This window comes from Engystomops pustulosus, chromosome 4, assembly GCF_040894005.1.
Source record: "Engystomops pustulosus chromosome 4, aEngPut4.maternal, whole genome shotgun sequence".
NCBI lineage: Eukaryota > Metazoa > Chordata > Amphibia > Anura > Leptodactylidae > Engystomops > Engystomops pustulosus.
In genome coordinates, this window is record NC_092414.1 from 164419947 (window position 1) to 164443116 (window position 23170).

Sequence of the window (23170 nt, forward strand, 5' to 3'; positions counted from 1 at the left end):
AACACATTAGTTAAGATTCTAGCCAAATCTGCCAGAGCGTTTATCTGCAATTGTCTTTAATTCATCAAGCGATCCATATCTGCTTAGTTATATTTAGTTCATGAAATGAACCTGCACAACTTTTTTTTTTTTTTATTATTTGTCATTGCATTCAAAGCCTTTACATATAAAAAAAAAGCTTATAGAATAATAGCAAATGAGCACATCCACACTTTATGGAAAATAATATTACGACATCTTATTAGTACTATCCTGACCTGTAGCCTTGTGCAGTTAATTAAAAAAGTAGGAATTATAAAAATATGGAATCATTGGTGGGTGGAATTGTTGGTGATCACTATTCCCACAACGGAAATATATGTTTATGGGGATCTGTATTCCTCCTTATTGATGGAGCGGCATCCTACCACTCCATTCTAAGACCTCCTGCACCCTCCTGGGGAATGACCGAAGTGGCAGGATGCATTTATGACCAGGAGGGGGTAGACAGGACCCCTGTTCTCACCATCATTGTGGCTCCCCCGAGGTTAATCTCTCACACTCATCCTGTACATGGGAGATAATAATTAAACACTTATGTTCAATAAATAATTCCAAGAATTCTTCTTATTCATGTTGCCTGACATCTTGCACCAGAGAGAACGTTTGATAAATTGTGCGAAATACAGGTTTCATCAAGTCTCATCACATCATTTGTTTTAATGCAGATCTAAGACTGCCCCGAAACAAATATCTCGGCAACTTAGTGAATGTGCTTTCATGTCACTGCGTGGAATGATAACAGACGTTGCTATAACCCTTTATATTCAATGCGCATGCCATACCTGCTCGTAGTATTCTCCCTGGGCAAATGTTGCTGTCTTAAATCAAAAGGAAATAAAAATTTAATTCTGTGAACTTCAGGCAGACATCTCGGATAATTTATCGCTTGGAGTAAATAAAGATTGTGCATGTCAATTCCACTCTTCCAAGAGTTCATGTTTGTATGGTGGGACAAATCAGGATGCTGCCGATGTGACTGTAATACATATGGGCGACTACTATTCTGGTAATAACAATACTCGTCATTACTGCACCTGCCTTTTATCCCTGTTTTTCTGTACTTGTCTTTTCAATGGGGACAGGGGAGTTCTGGGTCTTTTTTGTGTAGCAATAATCTTCTGATGGATTATTCAAACAAATAAAATCATTCGTCCTTCAGAATCCTTCAGTGCAAAAGTGGCGCAGTGAACAAACAAATGATAAATTTGCAGGTTGGTCATTGATGACACCTTTTATGCAGACATAAATAAGCATTGCGTGTTGGTGTAAAATCCTTTTGTGTAAATCGGCATCTGCTCATGTTATCGAGCAAGAGGGATGATAACAAATAGTCCTCATAAGATACGATTCATTGCAAAAGCACATACACATTTATTGAAACGCCAATAAAGACACTTAAAATATACGTTCCAAATTGCGTGCAAAATGAGGGAATGGTTATGATGTAACCTACAATTATACCCCTCCACACTACCCCCATCCCCTTAGGGTTCAGGCACAAAATACACAATTGCAAATACATTCGACTGGTCCAAGCGAGCATACGCCAACGTATGCGCAGCCACCCTGCCATTTTAAAAGGAACCTACCCACTGCCTCCTTCCTGGTGAGCAAATCTCCTGAAGGTTCAGACATGAAATCCATCAGCAGGTTTTTCTGACCACTTATGTGTATGGAGCATTTAAAGATGACCCTTCAGGGAATTTGGAAGACTATACCACCTGCAGGTCTTCTTGTGAGTAACTGACCCAAATATCCATTTTCTAACACTTCCTTTAGCTGTATTTGGGCTACGTGCATAAAACCGTGTGATCGTTGGCCACACAACCAAGTGGAGAAAAGGGTAAGCGCTCCTCATACCTCCTTTCTGCATAGAAAGCGAGTGGCCATGGCTTGGTCTCATTGCTGTGAGACAGTGTGCCCATCACACCATGACCAGGTGCCACAGACCTCTATTTGTGCAGCCAGACCACCGCTACAATTACGGTCGTGTACATGGGCCCTTAGGAGAAATGGCCTATACTTTCCTTCATGCTCCCAAGACACAAGTGTTTACTGAAGCCAGATTACTCCACCCTGATGTCATTGAAGCTGGGTATGAGACTGTGCAGGTACTAGGAGCACATATGATCAGCCCAAATACTGACTTCTGCAAAGTTTATTGAAAGGTGAAGCATGTCCGCCAGCGCCAGTTTTCTGCTGCTATATATATGCTTAAAATATTTTTAAAAATATTGAACTGCTGTTCACAAAGAAAGCTTTCTTATGTACAAAAATATAAATACAAATTTGGTTACTTTCTGGTTTTGATTGGTATCACACATGTAGTCAATTTGAAGAGAACGTTGTACAATGCGGATGATCTTTTTGATGATGTGCCTGAGAGCCTTTGTCCTTGCAGGGGCGTCGGGAAAACTTGTAGACCTGCAAATCTTATGGTTAGTCTGATACTGCTAGACATGAGGAATGAACTGACCTCCTTGCTGGGAAACGTGGTTGAATACAGTAATATCCTAATAGGAAAGGTATTGCAGGATGCTGGTTGAAAAATAATCACTCATTCCTCATTGCCTTGAGACTAGAGATGTTGAGGGAAAAGATAAAAGAAGGTTTACATTAACATTCTGGTCTCTATAAATTCTGCAGCCTCGTGCTGTACAGGGCACATTCCAGACTCCACATCATTAATGGATTATTAGAGGAAAGTCGAATTGAAGATAAGTAACCTTCCAAGGTCTGACCTGCTATTTTTTAATTAGATAAAAATGGACAGTGCATTTTTATGCAAAATAAAATCTGCATTTTTCTATTTGTATTTCTCATATTCTTGTTTGAATTATATATATATATATATATTTGTTTCAGATATAATTTTGCTGCAATGTGAAATATGTAATAAGCTTCAAGACTTGACATGAATATGAAATTGGATGGGGAATCACATTAGTCTGGGGAAGCAATGTTCCCTTGCACGCTTCACTTCCTGTAAAGGCCCCTGGTCAAAAAGCACTTAAGAAGTTTTAGTAGGAATTGACAGCAAATTACTTTCCATAACTTGATGGTGACATTTTCAAGATATTGTGCATAAATGTAGGGTTTTTTTCAGCTTTTCTTTAGGAAGCAGATCCGTTCTGAGAGGCTGTATGATGCTAAGCGAATACTGTGTGTGGTTTCTGTTCATTTAAAAATAATCACCAGATGTTCTTTAGTTGCTCTGGCAATGGAAGTGCCCATCACAAAACTATCTTGGGCTACATGCACACTTCTGTGGCAGCATACATGTGTTGTGATCCGCAATGCGGGAGGAGAGGGGAAGAGTGAGTGCTGCTCACCCCTCCCCTCTCCTGATAAAGTTGAGGGCAAAAATAGGTCTTGCTCTATCTTTCCATCTTTTTCTGGACACCTTAGTAGATGCACTTTGCAAAAAGACCCATGCTTTTAAGGCCAGATGCCCACAAACAGTGTGTGGGGAGGGGGGGGATTTAAAATTCCCCCAGGCATCCCTTATCTACTAGATCTGAGCACAGTCTCCGCCATGTCAGACCTGTTTAACCTGTTTGGTCACTGGAAATTATCTGTTTTTAATGAGAATTTTGCCAGAGTTCAGAGTATTTGTTTTTGCCGCTGAAAAAGTGACAACACCAAGAATACCATGCTGTCTTGTAGAATAAGATGGCACTCATACAAGCGAACCTACTGTTCCTAGAAGTCGGGCTCCATGCACACGGCCAAATGAGCTGACTTGTTATGTGAGCCACAAGCAGGTGGAGAGGGGAGGGATAAGTACTGCTCACCCCTCCCCTCTCCATAGGGAGCTGAGCGGCCGTGCCACAAAGCCTGGCAGGAATAGGACCTGCACTATATTTTGAGGTGCACAATACACCTGAGTCAGCTGACGTTTTTGTGGCTAGCTCCAGTGTGGAGTCTTAAATCTCCTGCATTGTTTGGATTCTGAAAGCCTTGTCCTGAAGTTGAATCTATAGTTATCAGTGATTCTACGCCAAGAATTTTCGAGAATACATTGCGATTATGCCACCTTTATACCATGTGTGCATGAATGGGCGTGGCCACCGACCTGGGAACTTTTAAACTTTTTTCAAACTTTTGTCTGCACGTTTTTACGCAAAACTATGCCAGGTTTTACCGGCATCGCCCCACGTGACAAATACATCAGGTGGCCTTTTATAATACGCTGGTGCACAACCGCTGGTATATGATATTCTGCCTACACAAAGTATAGAGCACAGGTCATGAAGAGATCTGACTAACATTTAAAGTACTGAACCAAGGAAACTAGTCCACTACAGGTCATGTACTAGACACTTTTTTTTTTTTTTTTTTATGGCTTCCAAGTTACTGCTACTACTCTAGGACTCTTTAAAATGGAGTTTCTAGTTAGGGAATATATAAACTTTTTAGAACATGAAGCTATAATTCCTGTGCTTTCATCTGATAATAAAATGGGGGAATATTATTGAAAAAGCTCCTTGGTTACTGGTCTTCAGTTTGAACAATTTTAATTTTTTTCTGTAATTCAGAAAGTGCAATTAAAATGACGAACGCTGTTTTCTTTATCAGTTCTTTATCATATCTCCAAGCATTGGTCTTTGTTTTAAGTTTAAAGAAATGACAACATTGGTAAGAACGTTTCTCTGGAAACGTCACGTCCATATCTCTGTTATAGCTGACAGAAGCACCTGTTATTGATATGCTCACTCCCAATTTTCGTTGAAAATCTGTCCTTGGCCAGATGTCGTCCAATGACAATATAGATGTGGAGAGTGTAGACCGATGTACATACTAAAGCAGCAGCTGACATTGGTGGGGGCACAACAACTGCATAATGTTGGAAACCTCTTGTAACAGTTCATAGATGGACATACAGTAGATGGTATGGACAATCCTAAAGAGAGGTATACCTGACAGTTATTTCTGCCTTATTAGCAAGCAAGAAATTGTGACATCTGACATTTACCTGAGGGTATGGAAGACATTTAACAACTTTGCAGGGTTAGAACAATTTCCCTTAGGTAAGCCCAACGTTGCTCTCATGCTGGATTTCCTCCAGGCAGGGTTTGACAAGAATCTTGAAGGCGCAGATTTCAGCAGCAGTCTACTGACGAAAGCCTAAGAATGGTTTTCATAGACAAACCTGTGTTTATCATAATTTTATATTCTAAATTTGGTAAATAAGATTTAACTATGCAATTAAGAAAATATAGAATTTTCTATGTTTTTTTCCCCCCATTTTATCAGTGTATAAATTGCTGTAGTGATGTTTCTATGTTTAGACCTCGGTTTGCCCCTGCGAGTGTGGGATCTGACGTAGCATTAAGTACACTTTTTTTTTTTTTTCATGGTCCAGTAAACCTGCTGCTTTAAGAGTTGATTTATAAGCTTTTTCCCGAACACTGTCTACTTGTAAAATTTGTAGGACTATAACCATCCAGGAATTTTGCAGCTACAAATGATACTCAGGAGAACTGCAAGCGAGAAGAAACCTGCGCTGTGCACTTTTATATGGGGCAGGCAGCATTCTTGTTATGTTTAAGCCCCCTCAGGATATGCTGTTCACAGTACTTGACTTTTTATGCTATAGCCTAAAAGTGCTGACTATTGTGTCAACCTTAAGTGATGGCAGTTTTGGATATTTTACAACTTACTCTTTTCGTTACTTTTTTTACTTTACTAAAAAGGATGTATCAAAGTAGGACCTATTTTGGTTCTAGTCCTTTACCAGAGTAATATATATTTTTGGGGGTTGTGCTTTGACCCCGAATTCATTTATTTGGTATTAAGACAATCCCGTTCTAGTGAATGTCAAAGTGCAACTATATTCTAAAGTAATGTTCAGATATATATTTTTGCCTTGTACATGACCTTTTTATTTAGAGATGATTTAATCTGATTTGAGTCAGTTGAAAGTATAAAGAAGGGTTAAACAGAAGGATGGTCCTTTTGGCACACCAATGATACTTCTGCCAAACTCGTGTACTTTTTAGTGTTTGCCTTTGAGAGCTGTGGATCCTGTCTGTGGTACGAGATGTAATAGACAAATAAGATTAATGTCCTGCCTGCACAATGCTCCACTTCATTCACCTCTGAAGAATCTGTTCTGGTCTGTTTGGTGTGAAAGACAAGTTCTAATAAAGTGGCAAGAACTCGCACCCTCTCTGTGGAGCAGGATGGGAACTGATGCCGAAGTCCTTCCATTTGTCAATAGTGAAACCGTATGGGGTTTCTATAGAAAGCAACAGTTCCTGGAGCATGTAGACCATTTTATTTTACTTGGCCACTACGTACTATAAGAACATAAGCCTTTAAAAAAGCAGAGCCATATATAATAATATCCTCGGAGCAGGAGGAGTTGACATTTGTATAGATACGGCTCTTGTGTCTTATAATAATACATCTTTGCTTGATCTGGTTTAGAAGATTAAGCTCAAATGTCAAAGTGAAGAATTACTTTGCAAGGGTTTAACCATTTCCCTTCCATGTGTGTTTTCTAGGCATGGAACCCGCTGTGCTGGAGAAGTGGCTGCGGTGGCAAACAATGGGATATGTGGTGTCGGAATAGCTTATAATGCCAAGATTGGAGGTAAAGAGACATAATTTCCTTTTTTTATATTAAAAAGAGTCAACAAGTGTAACAAATCAGTAAGTGTCTCTTTTGGACACAGAGGAAGGAAAGCTTAAGGCGTCATGTAGACTAACTTAAGGGGGACCAAGATCCGACTGCACAATTTGCAGCTGGATCGTTGCGTCATAGACATCTATGGCACCTGTTAGCTGCTGTGAGCACACACGGTATTGCTGAGCTGTGACTCAGCCAGGCAGCTGCATGGAAAAAAATAAGACCTCCTATATTTTGCTCTATTATGGCGCCGACCGCTCGGCTTTCAACGGAGGGATGAGTAGCACTTGCCCCTCCTCTCTCCTGGCATCTGGCTAAATGCTTGCCATCTGCATGAGGCCCAACACTGTATATTCACCAGTATAATACATATTAAAATCTATATTGTGCAACAAAATGGATAAAAGAGCCAAATGGCACCATTACAATGGCTCTGTATTCTTCTTAATAATGTTATCACATTTCGTTCACTACTGTTTCTGATATCTAAACACGATCACCATGATGAGGAGCACTCAAAGTGCACACATAAATCCAACAATTCATCCAGTTATCTGCTTTACCCTTTAAAGGGAACCTGTCATCAGAAATTGGCCTAATAAACCACTACCAGGATGTTGTCAAGAAGTTGAACAACTTCTAGATCATGTTTCTTTCATGGCCCAGCTTGGTGGCATCATCCAGAAAATCAACTTTGAAGTGAGCTGTGAGTTAGATGTATAATGTCAGGGAGGCGGAGAGTATAACACTGAAGTAAAGTTCTCTGAACATCTGAACCCTGTGATTGACGACATCCACTAGCCTTCAGGAGATCAGGTCAATGATGTTCCTGGTCGCAGGACCATCAATTACAGTTAAGTGTGTCAGGGAAAGCTTGGCTTCAGTATTAAACTCTCCACCTCCTTGACTTTTTACAACCAATTTACATCTCACTTCAAAGTTGATTTTTCTGGATGATATCTCCCCACCAGACCACAAAAGAAACATCATCTAGAAGTTGCTCAGCAGCTTGACAACATATTGCTAGTGGTTTATTGGGGCAATTTCTGATGACCGGTTCCTTTTAAGATTTTGTGTTCCTATGAGTATGGCAACATTTGGCCATAGATTTCTGGCATTATGAAGTTGGATTTTACATAACCCTATACAGCATGCTTTGATATTAACTCGGTGTTGAGAATAACTCTGCCTGATGACCATATGTTTTTGGTAGGTGTTCGCATGTTGGATGGTGAAGTAACTGATGCAGTTGAAGCAAGATCTCTAGGGCTAAACCCCAACCACATTCACATCTACAGTGCCAGCTGGGGACCCGAAGATGATGGAAAAACTGTGGATGGCCCAGCCCACCTCGCAGAGGAAGCCTTCTTCAGGGGTGTGAAACAGGTATGCGCAAAACATATCCATTGCCACACAACAGATATTTTCATGTATTGAATTACTAATAAGTACATGATGAAACATGCTGAAGGCAGTAAGAAATTCCCAATTTTGGAAACGTGTTGAGGGCAACCTTTGGAACGTGCAGTTGGGTGGAGGAGGAGTGATGTGAATTCCCCAATATTCGGTGGCAGATCCTGCATTGTCTACCTTTTACATTTTAATTGTTTATAATCCTAATGAAATGACGGCTGGTCCAGCTGTATACGGCATAAACTAAAGCAAGAAAAGTGCCAGCCCAATGTGAACAGTATCGATTCTCACTTTATTTTTTCCATCTGTTTTTTTTTTTGGTCTGTATACTCTCCGTTATATAAAAACAGATGGATTGTAGAACATTTCAATAAAAGTAAACGAACAGGAAACCTCACATCCTAACCTGCATCCATTTCAATTAACATTAAGGGAAAAAATCTGTAAAAGCCTATTTTTAATTCCACTAACAAGACAAAGTACTTATTTACCCTTTAGACCAAATGGAGTTTACTTTTTTTTTTCTGTGTGCTCTCAAACCTAACCATCACTTTAGTCCCTTAGACAAGCAGCAAGCTGTACCAGCGTTATGAATGTCTACCTATTGCATTGCAGGGTCGGAATGGTTTGGGCTCTATATATGTATGGGCTTCGGGGAATGGTGGGAGAGAACACGACAGCTGCAATTGTGATGGATACACAAACAGCATCTATACGTTGTCTATTAGCAGCACCACCCAGCTTGGCAATGTACCGTGGTACAGCGAGGCCTGCTCCTCCACACTGGCCACCACATACAGCAGCGGCAACCAGAATGAGAAGCAGATTGTAAGTAGCCATTTCTTGCGTCTCTGCCAGTGGCTGTCATGTCCCTTCTCTTTTATGTGACTTATTATGACACCACTCTCAGTAGTTTCGGTCATTGTTATAAAAATACGGTCAGGAGCTTGTGTGTATTTGATCTACGACGATTTTGCAGTGCTACAATCCGGCTGCTTAATTCACTATAAATCTAACGTCCCATTATAATAAGATGACACTTGAAAGCACTTGCACACCATGGATTATACGAGCCGGATAGGGCTGAACCTTATCCATTCTCTGGCTACTCTGTACCAAGTGTGTTCCTTTCTGTTTGCTTTGCGGCTTACATTGCTTTTCTAACGTTATAACATACAGCTTGAACAAAGAGTGTGTGTTTTCCCTGGCCCCATTCCATGACATTACAGGAAAAGCTACTGGTGATCAGTGTTTTTTTTTTTTTTTTTTGTTTTTTTTTTATACGTGTGTTTTAAAGGTGATAACTGGGTTGAAAGCAAGAAGTTGGGCACATTGGTTGGTTTGATGCAATATGTTTCTTTGAGCTTTTTTTGAAAACGATTGTGCCAAGTTTACAAGTTATCACTGATGGCTGTTTAGCAAGGATTTGACTGCTGGGACCCCCACTGACCACTGACCACTCTGTACTCCCAGCGGAGAGGAGCGGCAGACTTAGACATACTGTCGCCCCATTCATCTAGGTCAGTGGTGGCAAACCTATGGCACGGGTGCCAGAGATGGCACTCGGAGCCCTTTCTGTGGGCACCCAGGCCTTCACCCCAACACAGAGTTTGCCAGCTAGGACTCAAGGCTTTTTCCTGTGATACAATACAGCCCGGGACGTGCCAGGACTACAGGAGGAGCAAGAAGGTGTGGATAGAGATGGATTGTCATTGGAGCTCCTGCTCTGGGTCCCCTGATTCTGCCTCTTCAGGGAACCCTGGAGGGGTCCAAATGTCTCCATCATCTTTCTATTTTATTGGTGAACTCAGGAGACCAATACGCGTTAAACCTGTGGTACAGCAGAGATCAAAAAGTTACTGCTTAAATTGTCATGTTGGCACTTTGCGACATAAAAGTAGGTTTTGGTTGTAGCTTGGGCACTCTGTCTACAAAAGGTTCGCCATCACCGATCTAGGTCATTGCTTCTCTTTGGCCATCCCTTAGATAAGAATAAATAAAATAGAGGCCTCTTTTTCTTATAATTGTCAGGGGTCTGAGTGCTGGTAGCCACACCGGTCGCCCTTATCAGCTGTATTTTTAGGCATTTCCTATGGCCTGCTTCATTATAATCTCATATATTTTATTTTTTTTTGTTTTTAATCTGTTTAATTGTGATTATCATATGGACAGCCTGTAACATTGAATGGATACATTGTGTACTGTAGTCTAATAAATAGCTGGTAGGTTTATTATGGAAGAGCTACACATGTGATGACTGAAGATGGTACAAATTTCAGCTTTATGGGATTCAAAACATTAGATTGTCATCAGTTAGGACAGAAAGCATAAAAAAACACCTTTTTGTTTGTAAATTTCCTATACAGTCTCATGACAACCTCATTGCTTAGTTGACACCTAGGACAGCTGGAAATGTATGTGCAGCTGTAGAATAGGAATAACACTTTATACCATACATTTTGTGTTATAACATTTCAGCCCGGTTTTGTGGTCCTGCTGTTCGTACCTTGCAATGCTCAGAAAGGGATATACAGCGATGTGGTGTTAAAAAATAAAAAAATAAAAAATTTCATACAAAAATAATAATGCTGTCACAAACCACTACACAGAAATATTACATGACAATCTTCAGCTGTTGTTGAATGCTGCCGTTGGCATTTATTTCTAGACACACCATGCTTACAAATTTGACATCAGTTCTAGCATTGTAGGTACCAAGATGGAGAAAAACAAATTCATAAATCCCAGAGACAACCCCATAGTGTTTCCCCAGCCTTGCATTTAACTAGAACACTTGATGGCAAATAACATGCATCTTATTGCCTAAAGATGACAATTTTGTGAGATGCCTGGCAGCTATATTTGTGCTGTGGTCGTGAATGATGATTTCTGATTTGAATTTCTTCTTCCTTCAGGTAACAACTGATTTAAGACAGAAATGTACAGACACTCATACTGGGACTTCAGCGTCCGCACCCCTGGCTGCAGGAATCATCGCTCTCGCTTTAGAAGCAAAGTACGTGTTAAAGTCCTAGTTTTGTATAGACTGCACCATCTCTCACATTGCTGAATCTTACATAGGTTCTTGGTATTTTTGGCGTCATAAGGTGTATTTGCTTAGTTATTTGTATATTGAATAAGGGCTGATTCAGACAATTATAGGATGGTGATTACAGTTCTACCCTGCTGTTTTGCGCGGAAGAGGGGACTCCATGCATCATATACGATTATTTCTGTCTTCGGCAATGTGGTCAGTCTGTGAAGTCCGGCCACTGCAGGTCGATGATCCTCTCCGCTTTTGTATCCGTGGTTTGACACCTCAACACAGCGTGCATGGTGTTTCCCAAACGGTCTCAATGTCCTTATGGATGGTGACATTGCTGGGACATACATGTTGAGTATGAAGAGGGATGGAAAGAGGTAGCGTTCTGTGTCTTTCCACCCAGTACAAAGTATAATGGGCTGGCGGAGGCAAAAAGGTTTATTCTATCTGCCTATATGTCTGTTACGCTTGGCGTATACATCAGGAGCTTTCCTGACGCATATACTGAGCATATGAAAAACCGCCATGTGAATGTGGCCTGTGTTACAGGAACCTGTATACTTATTAACTGTGACAGGAGTTTCTGACCTTCTTAAGGAAGAAAGAGTCCATGTTCTGCTCACATGGTCCATGTAGTTGTACTCTCGGTTTGTCCAATAGAAACCTTGACGTACTTGGGAATGCTTGATGGATGATAATTTGTGATTACAGATTTCATATTTTTTTATACAGTCATGATCACATTTTGTTTTTGGAGTCGTTGGAGAATAGGAGGTTAAATATTGAAATGTCGCTCAGCGGTGTTGACTACTATAAATCTGTCAGATAAAAAAAAAACAGCCTATTCTAGAAAGAGCGGTACTGTTTCTATGACAACATAATGATTTGTATCACTTTATAAATATAGAAGTTGTAAACAAGTTATATACCGGTACTCCGCTGTCCAGGGGGTCGGTTGTTGCCAATGTACAGAGATGTATACAGAGAAATTTGTGGGTTTCCTAATGGTGATGATCATTAATGTAACTAATGATATTTTGTCTATTAATTCCTAGTAACAATCTCACGTGGAGAGATATGCAGCATCTCGTGGTAAGGACCTCAAACCCAGCACATCTGAACACTAATGACTGGATCACAAATGGAGTTGGTCGGAAAGGTAATACAAGCAGCCTTAGTTTTGATGCCTTTCTATACTGATGAGCTGTCCTTGGGGAAAGGTCATCAATATCCAATCAGTGTGTCACTGGGCACCCCTACTATTCGGGTCACCAGGTTTCCTAGGGTGGAGAAAGACCTGTCGGCACTCTGTGTAGTGGTCGCTCTGGGGTTCAACAGCTTCGCTCCAATACTGTAATGTAGCTGAGTTGTAGTAACCAGGCAGTAGAATAATAGTAGAGTAGTAGAATATTTAGTTTATGGTTTAATGGTTTTCGGATTATGGTTATATAGAACTCTGAAAACACTATAGAATGGATATAGGAATATATTGAGACCTATAGCAGAAAGTTATTAAACCATTAGCAGAAGTGCAGTATGAGCCAGATTATTACCTGAGCATGGTAGACGGCAGCCAAACCCCCATTAGATTAGTAGCTGATACATAAGATATGTTTTGTATTGCCCTTGTTATAGTTACATGTAATCTGCTATATTTTCATGCAGAATGCATTACCTCAGCCTTGTACACTGTACAGTCACCCTAGGACTTGTTAGAACTAGTTTTATAAGATTTGCTATTAAGCAATGTTGTCCATTTTCACAGATCCTGCTTGTTTTTCTGTTGCCTCACTCTTCCACATAACGTATCAGCTTTTTTCTTAACCGTTTAATGTGTTTGTATATTGTAGTCAGCCATTCTTACGGATATGGGTTGCTGGATGCTGGTGCTATGGTTGCGCTGGCTAAAAACTGGACCTCCGTGGGACCCCAGAGAAAATGTATGATTAACATTCTAACAGAACCCAAGTGAGTAACACGGCTTGTAATCCTCTTTCTTTCGGGCCATCTGGACATGCAGAAGGAATGGTTGGGTTTGATGGCAGTGTTACAGGATAATGCTTGTACTGCTTGTTCGAGTGCTGAGGATGAATCGGAGGGAGGTTTTGCATTTGGTTAAATGTAAGAAAATCGTTACAGCAACGATCCAGAGATGCTTCAGTGCTAATTGTAAACCTACAGCACAATATTGTGTTTTTAAGAATAGTTATATTAATTTATTGCACGTTTCATAAGATAAATTATCCAGAGTTTATAGCACGCAATGGATCCATGCCTACAGCCGTAAGCATTTATTAGCTAAATTGGTTGTCTTCGGTATCCAGAACTTTCGGTGCGGGCCTTTACCACTGTGATCCAAATTGCACAGTAGTCTTGTTCATGTGCGCTGGCCCCTGTTTTATGGGGTCACTGTCTTCCCCTAGTGAAGTTATGTGAGTCATATTCGGCATGCCGTGCTGCAGACTATTCCGTAATTACTGTAGCCACGGATAGAGCCGCTGTATGGGAAGACTGGCGGCAGTGTCACCGCTGGACGACTGATTGTGACTATTGTCCTCTGCTCTCTGATTGTTGCGCCAAATTAGGACTAAACTGCAAGACAGCAATTAAAATAAATGGTCTGCAAGCTGTACTATTGCTCTCAAGTACTTGGCTGAAGTGTAGATGATAATTATAGGCAGGTCATTGCCATTACTACTGCTAAATCATACTCTATAGAGAAGTGATCAGAATAAGATTTTTACTAGACGATAAACGTATCCTGTGGTTACATCATCAGGCGCTGGGTATCAAAGGCAGTGCGTACAATAAAATGTGCTACCACTGTCTCATCGGAGCCTCTGTACTGCTGGCTTAGATGGCAATACTGGGAAGATGTGACCTTTTCAAAGATGAAGTTCTGCTGTACCTATTCTGTGCTGCAATGAGTTCATCAAGTGAACAAGACTTTCATTCTTTGGCATTTCCCAGAAAGGAGTATATATCATTTTGTAGTTTCTGTGAAGAACACATGTAAATGGATCCAGCTCCTGCTGTTATTGCTAACGTTACTATATCTACTACTGAGATATAAATGCTCAGTCAGTCCTGGGAACAGACTGCCTATTACCTGGATTTAGCTCTTTGGGGGATTTAGACACACAAACTATTCACACCTCACTGGGTCAAAGCCAGGGGCTCAATGAGGCTTCTGTGCAGCGGAGCTTGAATGAAGCCCTGCAGGGGGAAACAGCAGCCGCTCTATCTCCTGCTCCGCTTGTGGTTAGGGTTATGTTGACTGATTCCAGTAACCTTTTAGCTCTTTTATTTTATTTCTCCCATCTGTTCCTGGAGATATCAGCAACAGATATATGTGCCCTCTAGGGCCGCCGGAATGTTACCTTTGTTGCCTAGAATCTGGTATCTTTGCATATTTATTTCGGAATTGCTCTGTAATGCTAGAATGTATTGCGTGCTGTCACTGCCTATGGTCATGTATCTTTTTTTAATCAAATTTCAATGGATACATGATGTACTGTTATATAAAACAATGAACAGTGGGATGTGTTGGGAACACCTGGTTACTTGGCAGGTATTATGTTCTGCTGTCTCTGCCCCAACAGCATTCTGGCACAGTAATGCCCATTATTGGCGGAACCTACGTTGGCAAATCAGCAGTGCACAGTATCTTTCTATCCACTATTGTGTGTCTTGATTGGTCCCATTGTCTTCAGATGGATTGGAATCCAGAAGGGAGGCTGAACCTCTGACTTGTAATTGTAGCAACACCCTTTAGAAATTTTTCTCATGTGTCCCTGCTCATTCAGCCAAATATTTTTTTTTTACGTTTTATTGTGTTCCAAAGCTGTATTGCAATTGTTTCGAGGCCGATTGTTTATTACTCCTAGTTAATGAGTGACTGTAATGGCAAATGACCCAAATAATTCACTTTTTTATTCCTTTGGCAGACATGATTGCTAATTGACATAAATCTGGTTTTGATTCCTAGGGACATAGGGAGGAAATTAGAAGTCAGGCGAAAAGTGGAGCCCTGCAACGGGATGTCCAATTACATCAGTATGGTGGAGCATGTTCAAACCAGGTTAACCTTGTCCTACAATCGTCGAGGAGACCTCGGCATTTATCTCACAAGTCCTATGGGAACTCGCTCCTGTCTGCTGGCGCCCAGGTAACCACACTGCCAGAGAAAGATGTTTTATGAGGCACCATTGTCCATGGTTTGAAAATGAAGTATTTTATGTTTATCTTCCTATCGGACTGTTGGTATGGGTTTCCCTATGTATAGTGTTTCTGTATATGGGGTTTGGATGGCTTTCCCATAGATGGGTTTTCGATGGGTTGTTCTGTTGGCTATACGGCATAATAGATTGTTACCCAGCATAAAGTTGTAGAACATAATGCAATTTTATTAAGAGCAGTTTGGGCCGCTATTACTCTAGATTTCCAAAATACATCATTGTTATGCCAAGTTTTCCTATTTGGTAAGAAAATGGCAGATTTAGGGGAATTTCCCAACATGCTGCTAATAAATATATTTCTTATGTTTCCCAAAATTCATTAATGGTTAAGGTAGACCGAAATCTCCATTTGTCTTCATGCACTATATGATATTTTGTATTGCTTGCTAGAACATTATGGATTGCACTTTAGAAATCCTATCGGTGGTTCGGTTCTGGAGGCTTAGATCGTGGCGGATCTCATTGTTGTCCTATATAAAATATGTAATCCTAGGTTTACGTCCAAGGTAAAAGCTTTAACTCAGTCTTTCTCATAACTCCTTCAGGCCTCATGATTACTCTGCTGATGGTTTTAATGACTGGGCTTTTATGACCACACATTCTTGGGATGAGGACCCTGCAGGCGAGTGGATCCTGGAGATTGAAAATGCAAGTGGCAACAATAATTATGGTAAGTTTTAAGTATATTGATTAATTGTAAACACTGACTTGGGTATGCAAGAGCTTCAGATTGCGCACAGATTGTCCACTTATTAATTGATATTGTTAGTTTAAAGAGAACCCGTCATGCAAAATAACCCCCCTAAACTAAATATATTTTCATAAACTGCCATTAGAGAGCATTGCCTCTATCCCTTCGTTGTCCCTCTACATGCCTGTAAACCTAAGCAATGAGGTCCTAAAGCTGTATGCAAATGACCTGTGAAATGTCCAATGAAGCATTAGCATATTCAAGCTGTCCACTATATTCATGAGAGGGAGGCACAGCCACACCCCCCAGTGCATGACTGACAGCCTGTATAATGATGTGAGGCTGTATAATGATGTGCTTCCTGGTACTGGTGGCCATGCCCCCTGCAGCCTGTGTGTGCATGTGTGTGTGTATAGGAGAGATACAGCAGCTCCAGGCAGCCATGTTATAGCAGAACATGTCAGATTCATGTGTAGCTGATGTCTGTGTCTCTCACCTGTATATTAGGAGGATGCAGCATGTCAGCAGATACAGCACTCACACTAGCAATGCTTTACTATACATTATACACAGACATGAGCAGGGGGAGGAGAGGGGAGGGGTAACAGGGGTGACATCACTGCCTCTGACCATGTGACCAGCCTCATTTACATAATAAAGAATAGATGATTTTACAATGAATAATGTATGAAATAACTAGATAAAGGCTGGGATGGGATCCTTGTGAGCTGCTCCAACAGGTAGTAGTGACAGGACTAGTGACACAGACCTGATGACAGGTGTCCTTTAAGGAAAATTAATACAATTTTCCAATACACTTTCTGTATCAATTCCTCACGTCAAATGCAATACACAGACTTCATGTTCCAGTTGTTTCAGGCTTCAATGACATCCGATAAACTCTAATGTTCCCCTTTTTTTATTTTTATGTGCAAATGTTGAAGTTTTTCTAGCCCACATGGAACTAATTTCCTTGAATGTTGTTTTTTTAAAAAAATTTTTTGCTAATTAAAAAAAAAAAGTCTTACTGTTAATGCTTCAGTTCCTCTACATTTCTAGGGCAGTGACCCCTGCTTAAAAACATAAAGCAAATGATTCCAAAAAAGTGACATCCCTTTGGTAAGAACATGGCAGGTTGTCAGCGCTTCACAGTGGTGATTACATCCACGCAGCAGAGATAAACCGTCGGCTTCAGCCATTTGCATAGAATGAAATTTGTAGCTGCAGATCCTAAACTGCTGATGCGCAGCTCATAGATTTTCTAGGAATATGAAAAGTCTAGGATCATGGTTTAAACATCAATCTTCCCAGATGTCGCCTACAGATGTTGCTACATAACCTTTAGTCAAAGGATATTTCAGCTAAAATGTATTTATTTCGGTTCATCATGCATCCCCATCTAAATACAGCATTAGTGGAAAACGCTAGAAATATCAGATCAAGAGGTCAGCGGCTTAGAGGAGCACATTGCAGGGCTGTATTTACAGCATCTATCAGGTAGTGCAGTAAAAAAAAGAAAAAATGTCAACACTTCTTTCTATTCTTAAACACTCTTCCTTATTCTACCTGCCATTCTTAGTCTTATAAATGCTGAAAAATAACTTTGCTCAATGAGTATTTGGGGAAAGAAAATCCTACGTTGGCACAAATTCTTACAACATAGACTGCAAGGGCACAGACATGTAATGCTTTGAATACAGTGATGTTTGAGAGGAGGTCCACCCCCCCCCCCCCCCCCCCCCAGTTTACATAAATTTAATACCAAATTCCATTCAACAACCTTTTGGACATTGGCCAACAATCTTAATATCAAACAAGGCAAACATATAGAATGCATATAGATCCAGGCAGTATGACTGTGATCTTATATTTGTTATCCATTGCCTCCTTCCTTCTAAAATGAACTATTGAAATTATGCTAATGAGTCTGAAAGGCTATGGGGGCATTACCACAGCCTCCCAGTGCTGCAGATTCACAGGTTCTTACAATGAGCAGAACATGTCTCGCTCTCCCCCTTGCCCCTCCCACTCTGCCTGTATAATCTAGAAGCAGCAGGAAGTTCAGGAGGCAAGGAAATCTGCATTGCTCATTGTAACTGCAGCACTGAGGGGCTCTGGGTTGACTTTACTGTAAGCATGGGCTCTGCATATTAGTGTGGAGCTGTACTTTTCTATACTCATCTGTTTGTGCCTGCATAATATCTCCCACATAATAGATCCTGGCATTTGGCAATTCCGTTAATTTAGCTTATCAGCGCTGGATGACGTAGACCTGTCTGTCTCGCTCTGTGTGCAGCGTTTGTGTATTCACTGTGCATGGGCAAGATAAGAAAAAAAATAGCTTATTTATTTACTACATTTTGTCAGCCGTGTGATGGATTGAAACCACTCGATTTGACTTGTTACATTAGGCAACCCAGCACGTGGAACCAAGTGTGGAGAAGGAAAACGTGAGCAAGGGGTTCGGCAAGTCGTTATCGTTCAGACACAGATGGGTCACCAGTGCAGAGCTCCAGATAGCTGCTTAATATTCACATGAAGAGTCATGTCTGCTCACCAGACACATCCCTACACCTGAATAAGAGGATTGTTAGTGACAGGAGCTGTGGTTCTGCCGCCATACCCAGCACAGACATGCCAGTGTGCAGTGAGCCGTCATCCTGCTCCTTATGAAATATAGTCTAGTTTACTGCTTACTCTCTGATTTATCACTGCCAGTCAGGCTGCCCACGATAAATAACAGCCATCACTGGACTGTCTAGTCTAGAAACAGGCAAAATAGTCTTTAAACTAGTGGTATATCGCTTGCCTTCCTTCACCTTTACAGATTTTTATTGTTCTTGTATTGTTTTGCCATAAACCATAAATTTGGACCATAGCATCAGCCTACTTAGAAATGTCACATTTTCAATTTTTTTCAGTTCCATTTATTTTTTTTATCCTATAAAATGGAATGAGGTTATCTTTACAGCTTCCCATAGTCAACAAACCTTGACTGTAAAATAGAAAATCTGGTTATCCACACACAGGCATAAATAAATGGAACATTTTGGAGACAACTTTTGCCTATTTGGGAGGAGTGAAGGGGACCTAGGCTGGGTTCTCAAAGCGCCTAGATGAGGGTAGAGTAGTGTCTAACCTATTTGGTGAATGGCGTAAAACGAATATGGGGATGTCTGTGTCCCATCTTCTCCAACGTGTCCCAATACTGATGCAACCTGCTTTTTTTTTTTTCTGGTGACTTTTTCTTGGGGACTGAACTCAATAGTAAAGAGCACGGCTAAGCAGGGAAACGGAAATACTTCACCCATTTATGTGTGCTCTCCGGGGAAGTCTCCATTGCAAATTCCTAAATTGTAGTCATATAAGTTATGGTTGCGTTACAGAGCTTTAAAGGACACCTGTCATCAGGTCTGTGTCACTTGTCCTGTCACCACTACCTGTTGGAGCAGCTCACAAGGATCCCATCCCAGCCTTTATCTAGTTATTACATACATTATTCATTGTAAAATCATCTAATTTTTATCATGTAAATGAGGCTGGTCACATGGTCAGAGGCAGTGATGTCACTCCTGTTACCCCTCCCCTCTCCTCCCCCTGCTCATGTCTGTGTGTAATGTATAGTAAAGCATGGCTAGTGTGTGCTGCATCTGCTGACATGCTGCATCCTCCTAATATACAGGTGAGAGACACAGACATCAGCTTCACATGAATCTGACATGTTCTGCTGTAACATGGCTGCCTGGAGCTGTTGTATCTCTCCTATACACACACACAGGCTGCAGGGGGCGCCAGCACCAGGAAGCACATCATTATATAGGCTGTCAGTCAAGCACTGGGGGGGTGTGGCTGTGCCTCCCACTCATGAATAAGGTGGACAGCTTGAATATGCTAATGCTTCATTGGACATTTCACAGGTCATTTGCATACAGCTTTAGGACCTCATTGCTTAGGTTTACAGGCATGTAGAGGGACAATGAAGGGATAGAGGCAATGCTCTCTAATGGCAGTTTATGAAAATATATTTAGTTTAGGGTGGTTATTTTGCATGATGGATTCTCTTTAAAGTTGTTTTGAGAACCCGCGGTATATATTGACTCTCTGCAGTTGAGCCTTAGCAGAGGTCAAATTGCACTGCAGTTTTTCTCCACAACACATGGATAAGATTTGGTTAAATCTCATTAACTTGAATTCTACTGCATCTCACAGCAGCTTAACCACAAGTGAGTCCACGGCGGGTAATCCATGGTGACGTTCGGCCCTCTGGGAACTTGGTCTTGGGGTACATTTACACACAGATTTCCTGCAGACTTTTCGAAATCTTAGATTTTATTCAGTACGTTTAAATTGAATTGGTTTTGGTCACAAGCATGTGGATTTCTGGGCACTCTTTCTCCAGATCATCGCCGAAAGATTTGGAAGATGTGAATTCCTCTTGATTTAGGTTTACTCCCTGTATGATTTTTGACCAATAAATTGTAAGACTATTTCTGTGAGTGCTTTTTTTAACGTGAGCTTATTGTTCACTTAGAGGTGTCTGAAGTCATTTGTATTTTACAGAGCACAATAAGGTAGAATGAATCCTGTGACCTTTGTCGTGCCAATTATGAAACTTGCGTCAGCATAGAGATTATGAAAGCATTATCATAATAGTCACAGATGGAAATCTTTGCTTTACATGGATAACTAATACTGCAGTGAAGAGGTGCAGCATTCACAGGAGTTGGTTACTGACTTCTAGGTATATTGTGATTTCACAGGTCACTGCTCATATGTCAAACACTATAAAATAATTTAAAAGGTCATAAAAACAAGAGCCTGTTCTGTAATGGATATCGATTGAGCAGCTTTGTTCCATATTATGAAATGAATGTATTGTATGTCATGTTTCTGAAAACCATGGTATAATTGTTGAATATAATAAAAGTTGCTTTTGTTTCTCAGGGACATTGACACAGTTTATGCTGGTATTGTATGGTACAGCCTCTGATCCTCCCAGCGTATCCAACCAAGTTGACGGCGGTGGGTGTAGAACTGTTGCATCGGGCCAGTCCTGTGTCGGTAGGTATTCCACTCAATTTGTGATTGAAAGAATTTGGGCTGAGCAAATGACCGAAATCTTATTAACCAATTTCTTTAAAGTATATTATAAAGTTTACCGTTTATTATTTGCAGTATCCATTTATAAAAAAAAAAAAATAGATTTAAAATAAACTGCTAAAAAAAAGGACAGAGGAACCTGTTTTCTGGCCTGTGTTCACCGATGGCTCCGAGATAAAAAGTTCATTAAGTGTCTAATGACTTGACTTTTTACAAAACATAGTTTAATCTCCTTACATAGCTAAATCATCAAGGGAAATGTTATCTAGGTTTTGGAAATATTTAATATTTAGCCTCCCCTTTTTATCTCGATGCTATGTAGAGGACCTTTAAGATACACTGCTCACTGCAGGAGAAAGAAGAACAGAAAAAAGGCACAGATAATCTGCTTTACTTGAATAAGATTTCTCACCAAAATTTTACCCCTCACACCAGTAATACCTGGTAATAAAGGGTTAAATGTCCACCCCATATCACCTAAAATTATCTGCCACGAAGGTAATGTACCTTGATTACCTCAGTCAAATTCTGAAGAAGAGTCACACACTCTCCAGGCTGCCAGTGAACCACTCCTTATGTTGAAATGCAATGTAAAGATAATTTACATTGTTTATAGGGAAACTAAATAAGGAGATGGATGCTTGTCTGTCTCCAGTTCTTTTGTATCTGTGATTGCTGTGTGTAAATACAGCTAAGGTAATTAAATGGGGATAAATTTCCTCCTCTTACCCTATTTGGTCTGTCTTTGTTTAGGGCCGTAACATTAAAAAAAAACTTTGCGGTCATTATGTTGAAATGCAATGTAAAGGTAATTTAATTGGTGAAGATGGGATCTTCACCCTACAGGCCAATGTTGAAGAAGCAAACGGTTCATTTGAACATGTATGGTGGCAATGCCCCCAAATATCTACGTTCTGGTTAGACATACAGAAAGAAATTACAGGAATCTACTCTCCCAACATGACAATAGATCTACCCCTTATATGCCTAGGTTTATCTCTAGGGGGGCTGAGGTTGTCCTCAACCAAACTGATCACACATTTATTAGCTGCAGCCAAGTCCCTGATACCGCTATATTGGATGAGGACGGACACGCCACCACTGGACATATGGAGAGAAAAAGTCAATCAGATCTGTAGAATGGAGGAACTTTGTAGCTGGTCCGAACATAAATCACAAAGTGGCAAACCAAGACGACGGCGGACACGAACAGTAAATAAAAGGATTCTAGCTAGTGGTAGGAGACCACACATAACCAAAGTTAGCGTGGATAGGGATCCCACCCCCACCCCATGTTATTTGTATTGTTATCTTTGTTTCATTGACTGTTACATAGTCATTTTACTGCTCAATTCTAATGTCACGCAACGGTGGCAAAAGAGCACACATTAGAACAAGCTACAGCTAAAAATGTTGTCATATGCACTTTAATCGCATGTCTGGTATTTGTATATTAATTACGAAATGCTGAACGTGTTCTAATATTGTCCTGTCATGTTAATCAATAAAAACAGAATTGACAAAAAAAAGGTAATTTAATTGCGGAAAAGCAATCCTGAAATATACATGTGATGTTTCAATCTATCTCAAACCTTCATCAGACACTAGAAATAAACCTATATTGGAATAAATAAATGTGCATAACCAGCAAATAAGTGGCTAACCGATAAATGCGCAGAGGACTATCTAGACATAAATAACCTTCTAGTACTGTATAAGGATGCACTGAAACAGGTAAATCATGATGTATTAGCAGAAACATGATTAATTATTATATAGACCCTTCTAAATGTCTAGATTAAGTTGGAAAAAAAGCCCATCATGGCATATCGATTGGAAATAGGGCAGTGCTAAACAATACAGATATGGACCTTGTGGAAAAACAAAGCGCCAATACTTACCTGATTGCAGTAAACTCTTGCAAAAGAAAGGGGATCTGACCACAAAGCTAATGAAGGCTATGTGAGCGGCAGACACATAGCGCCATTGCTTGGAGTGCCAAGTCTTTG

At 40.5% G+C, this 23170-nt stretch overlaps 1 protein-coding gene across 4 annotated transcripts in view; it reads left to right on the forward strand.

Annotated features, from left to right (window-relative positions):
• FURIN (furin, paired basic amino acid cleaving enzyme) overlaps positions 1-23170 on the forward strand; it is a 123042-nt gene that overhangs the window by 89853 nt on the left and 10019 nt on the right. For 3 of the 4 annotated variants that reach the window (XM_072148411.1, XM_072148412.1, XM_072148413.1), the window contains exons 7-15: positions 6552-6640; positions 7890-8062; positions 8705-8917; positions 11005-11105; positions 12188-12291; positions 12983-13100; positions 15121-15300; positions 15916-16040; positions 21006-21122. In XM_072148411.1, coding sequence (XP_072004512.1) covers positions 6552-6640; positions 7890-8062; positions 8705-8917; positions 11005-11105; positions 12188-12291; positions 12983-13100; positions 15121-15300; positions 15916-16040; positions 21006-21122 — 1220 coding nt within the window. The remainder of the gene's footprint in view (positions 1-6551; positions 6641-7889; positions 8063-8704; positions 8918-11004; positions 11106-12187; positions 12292-12982; positions 13101-15120; positions 15301-15915; positions 16041-21005; positions 21123-23170) is intronic. The other variant, XM_072148414.1, reaches the window with a different exon arrangement.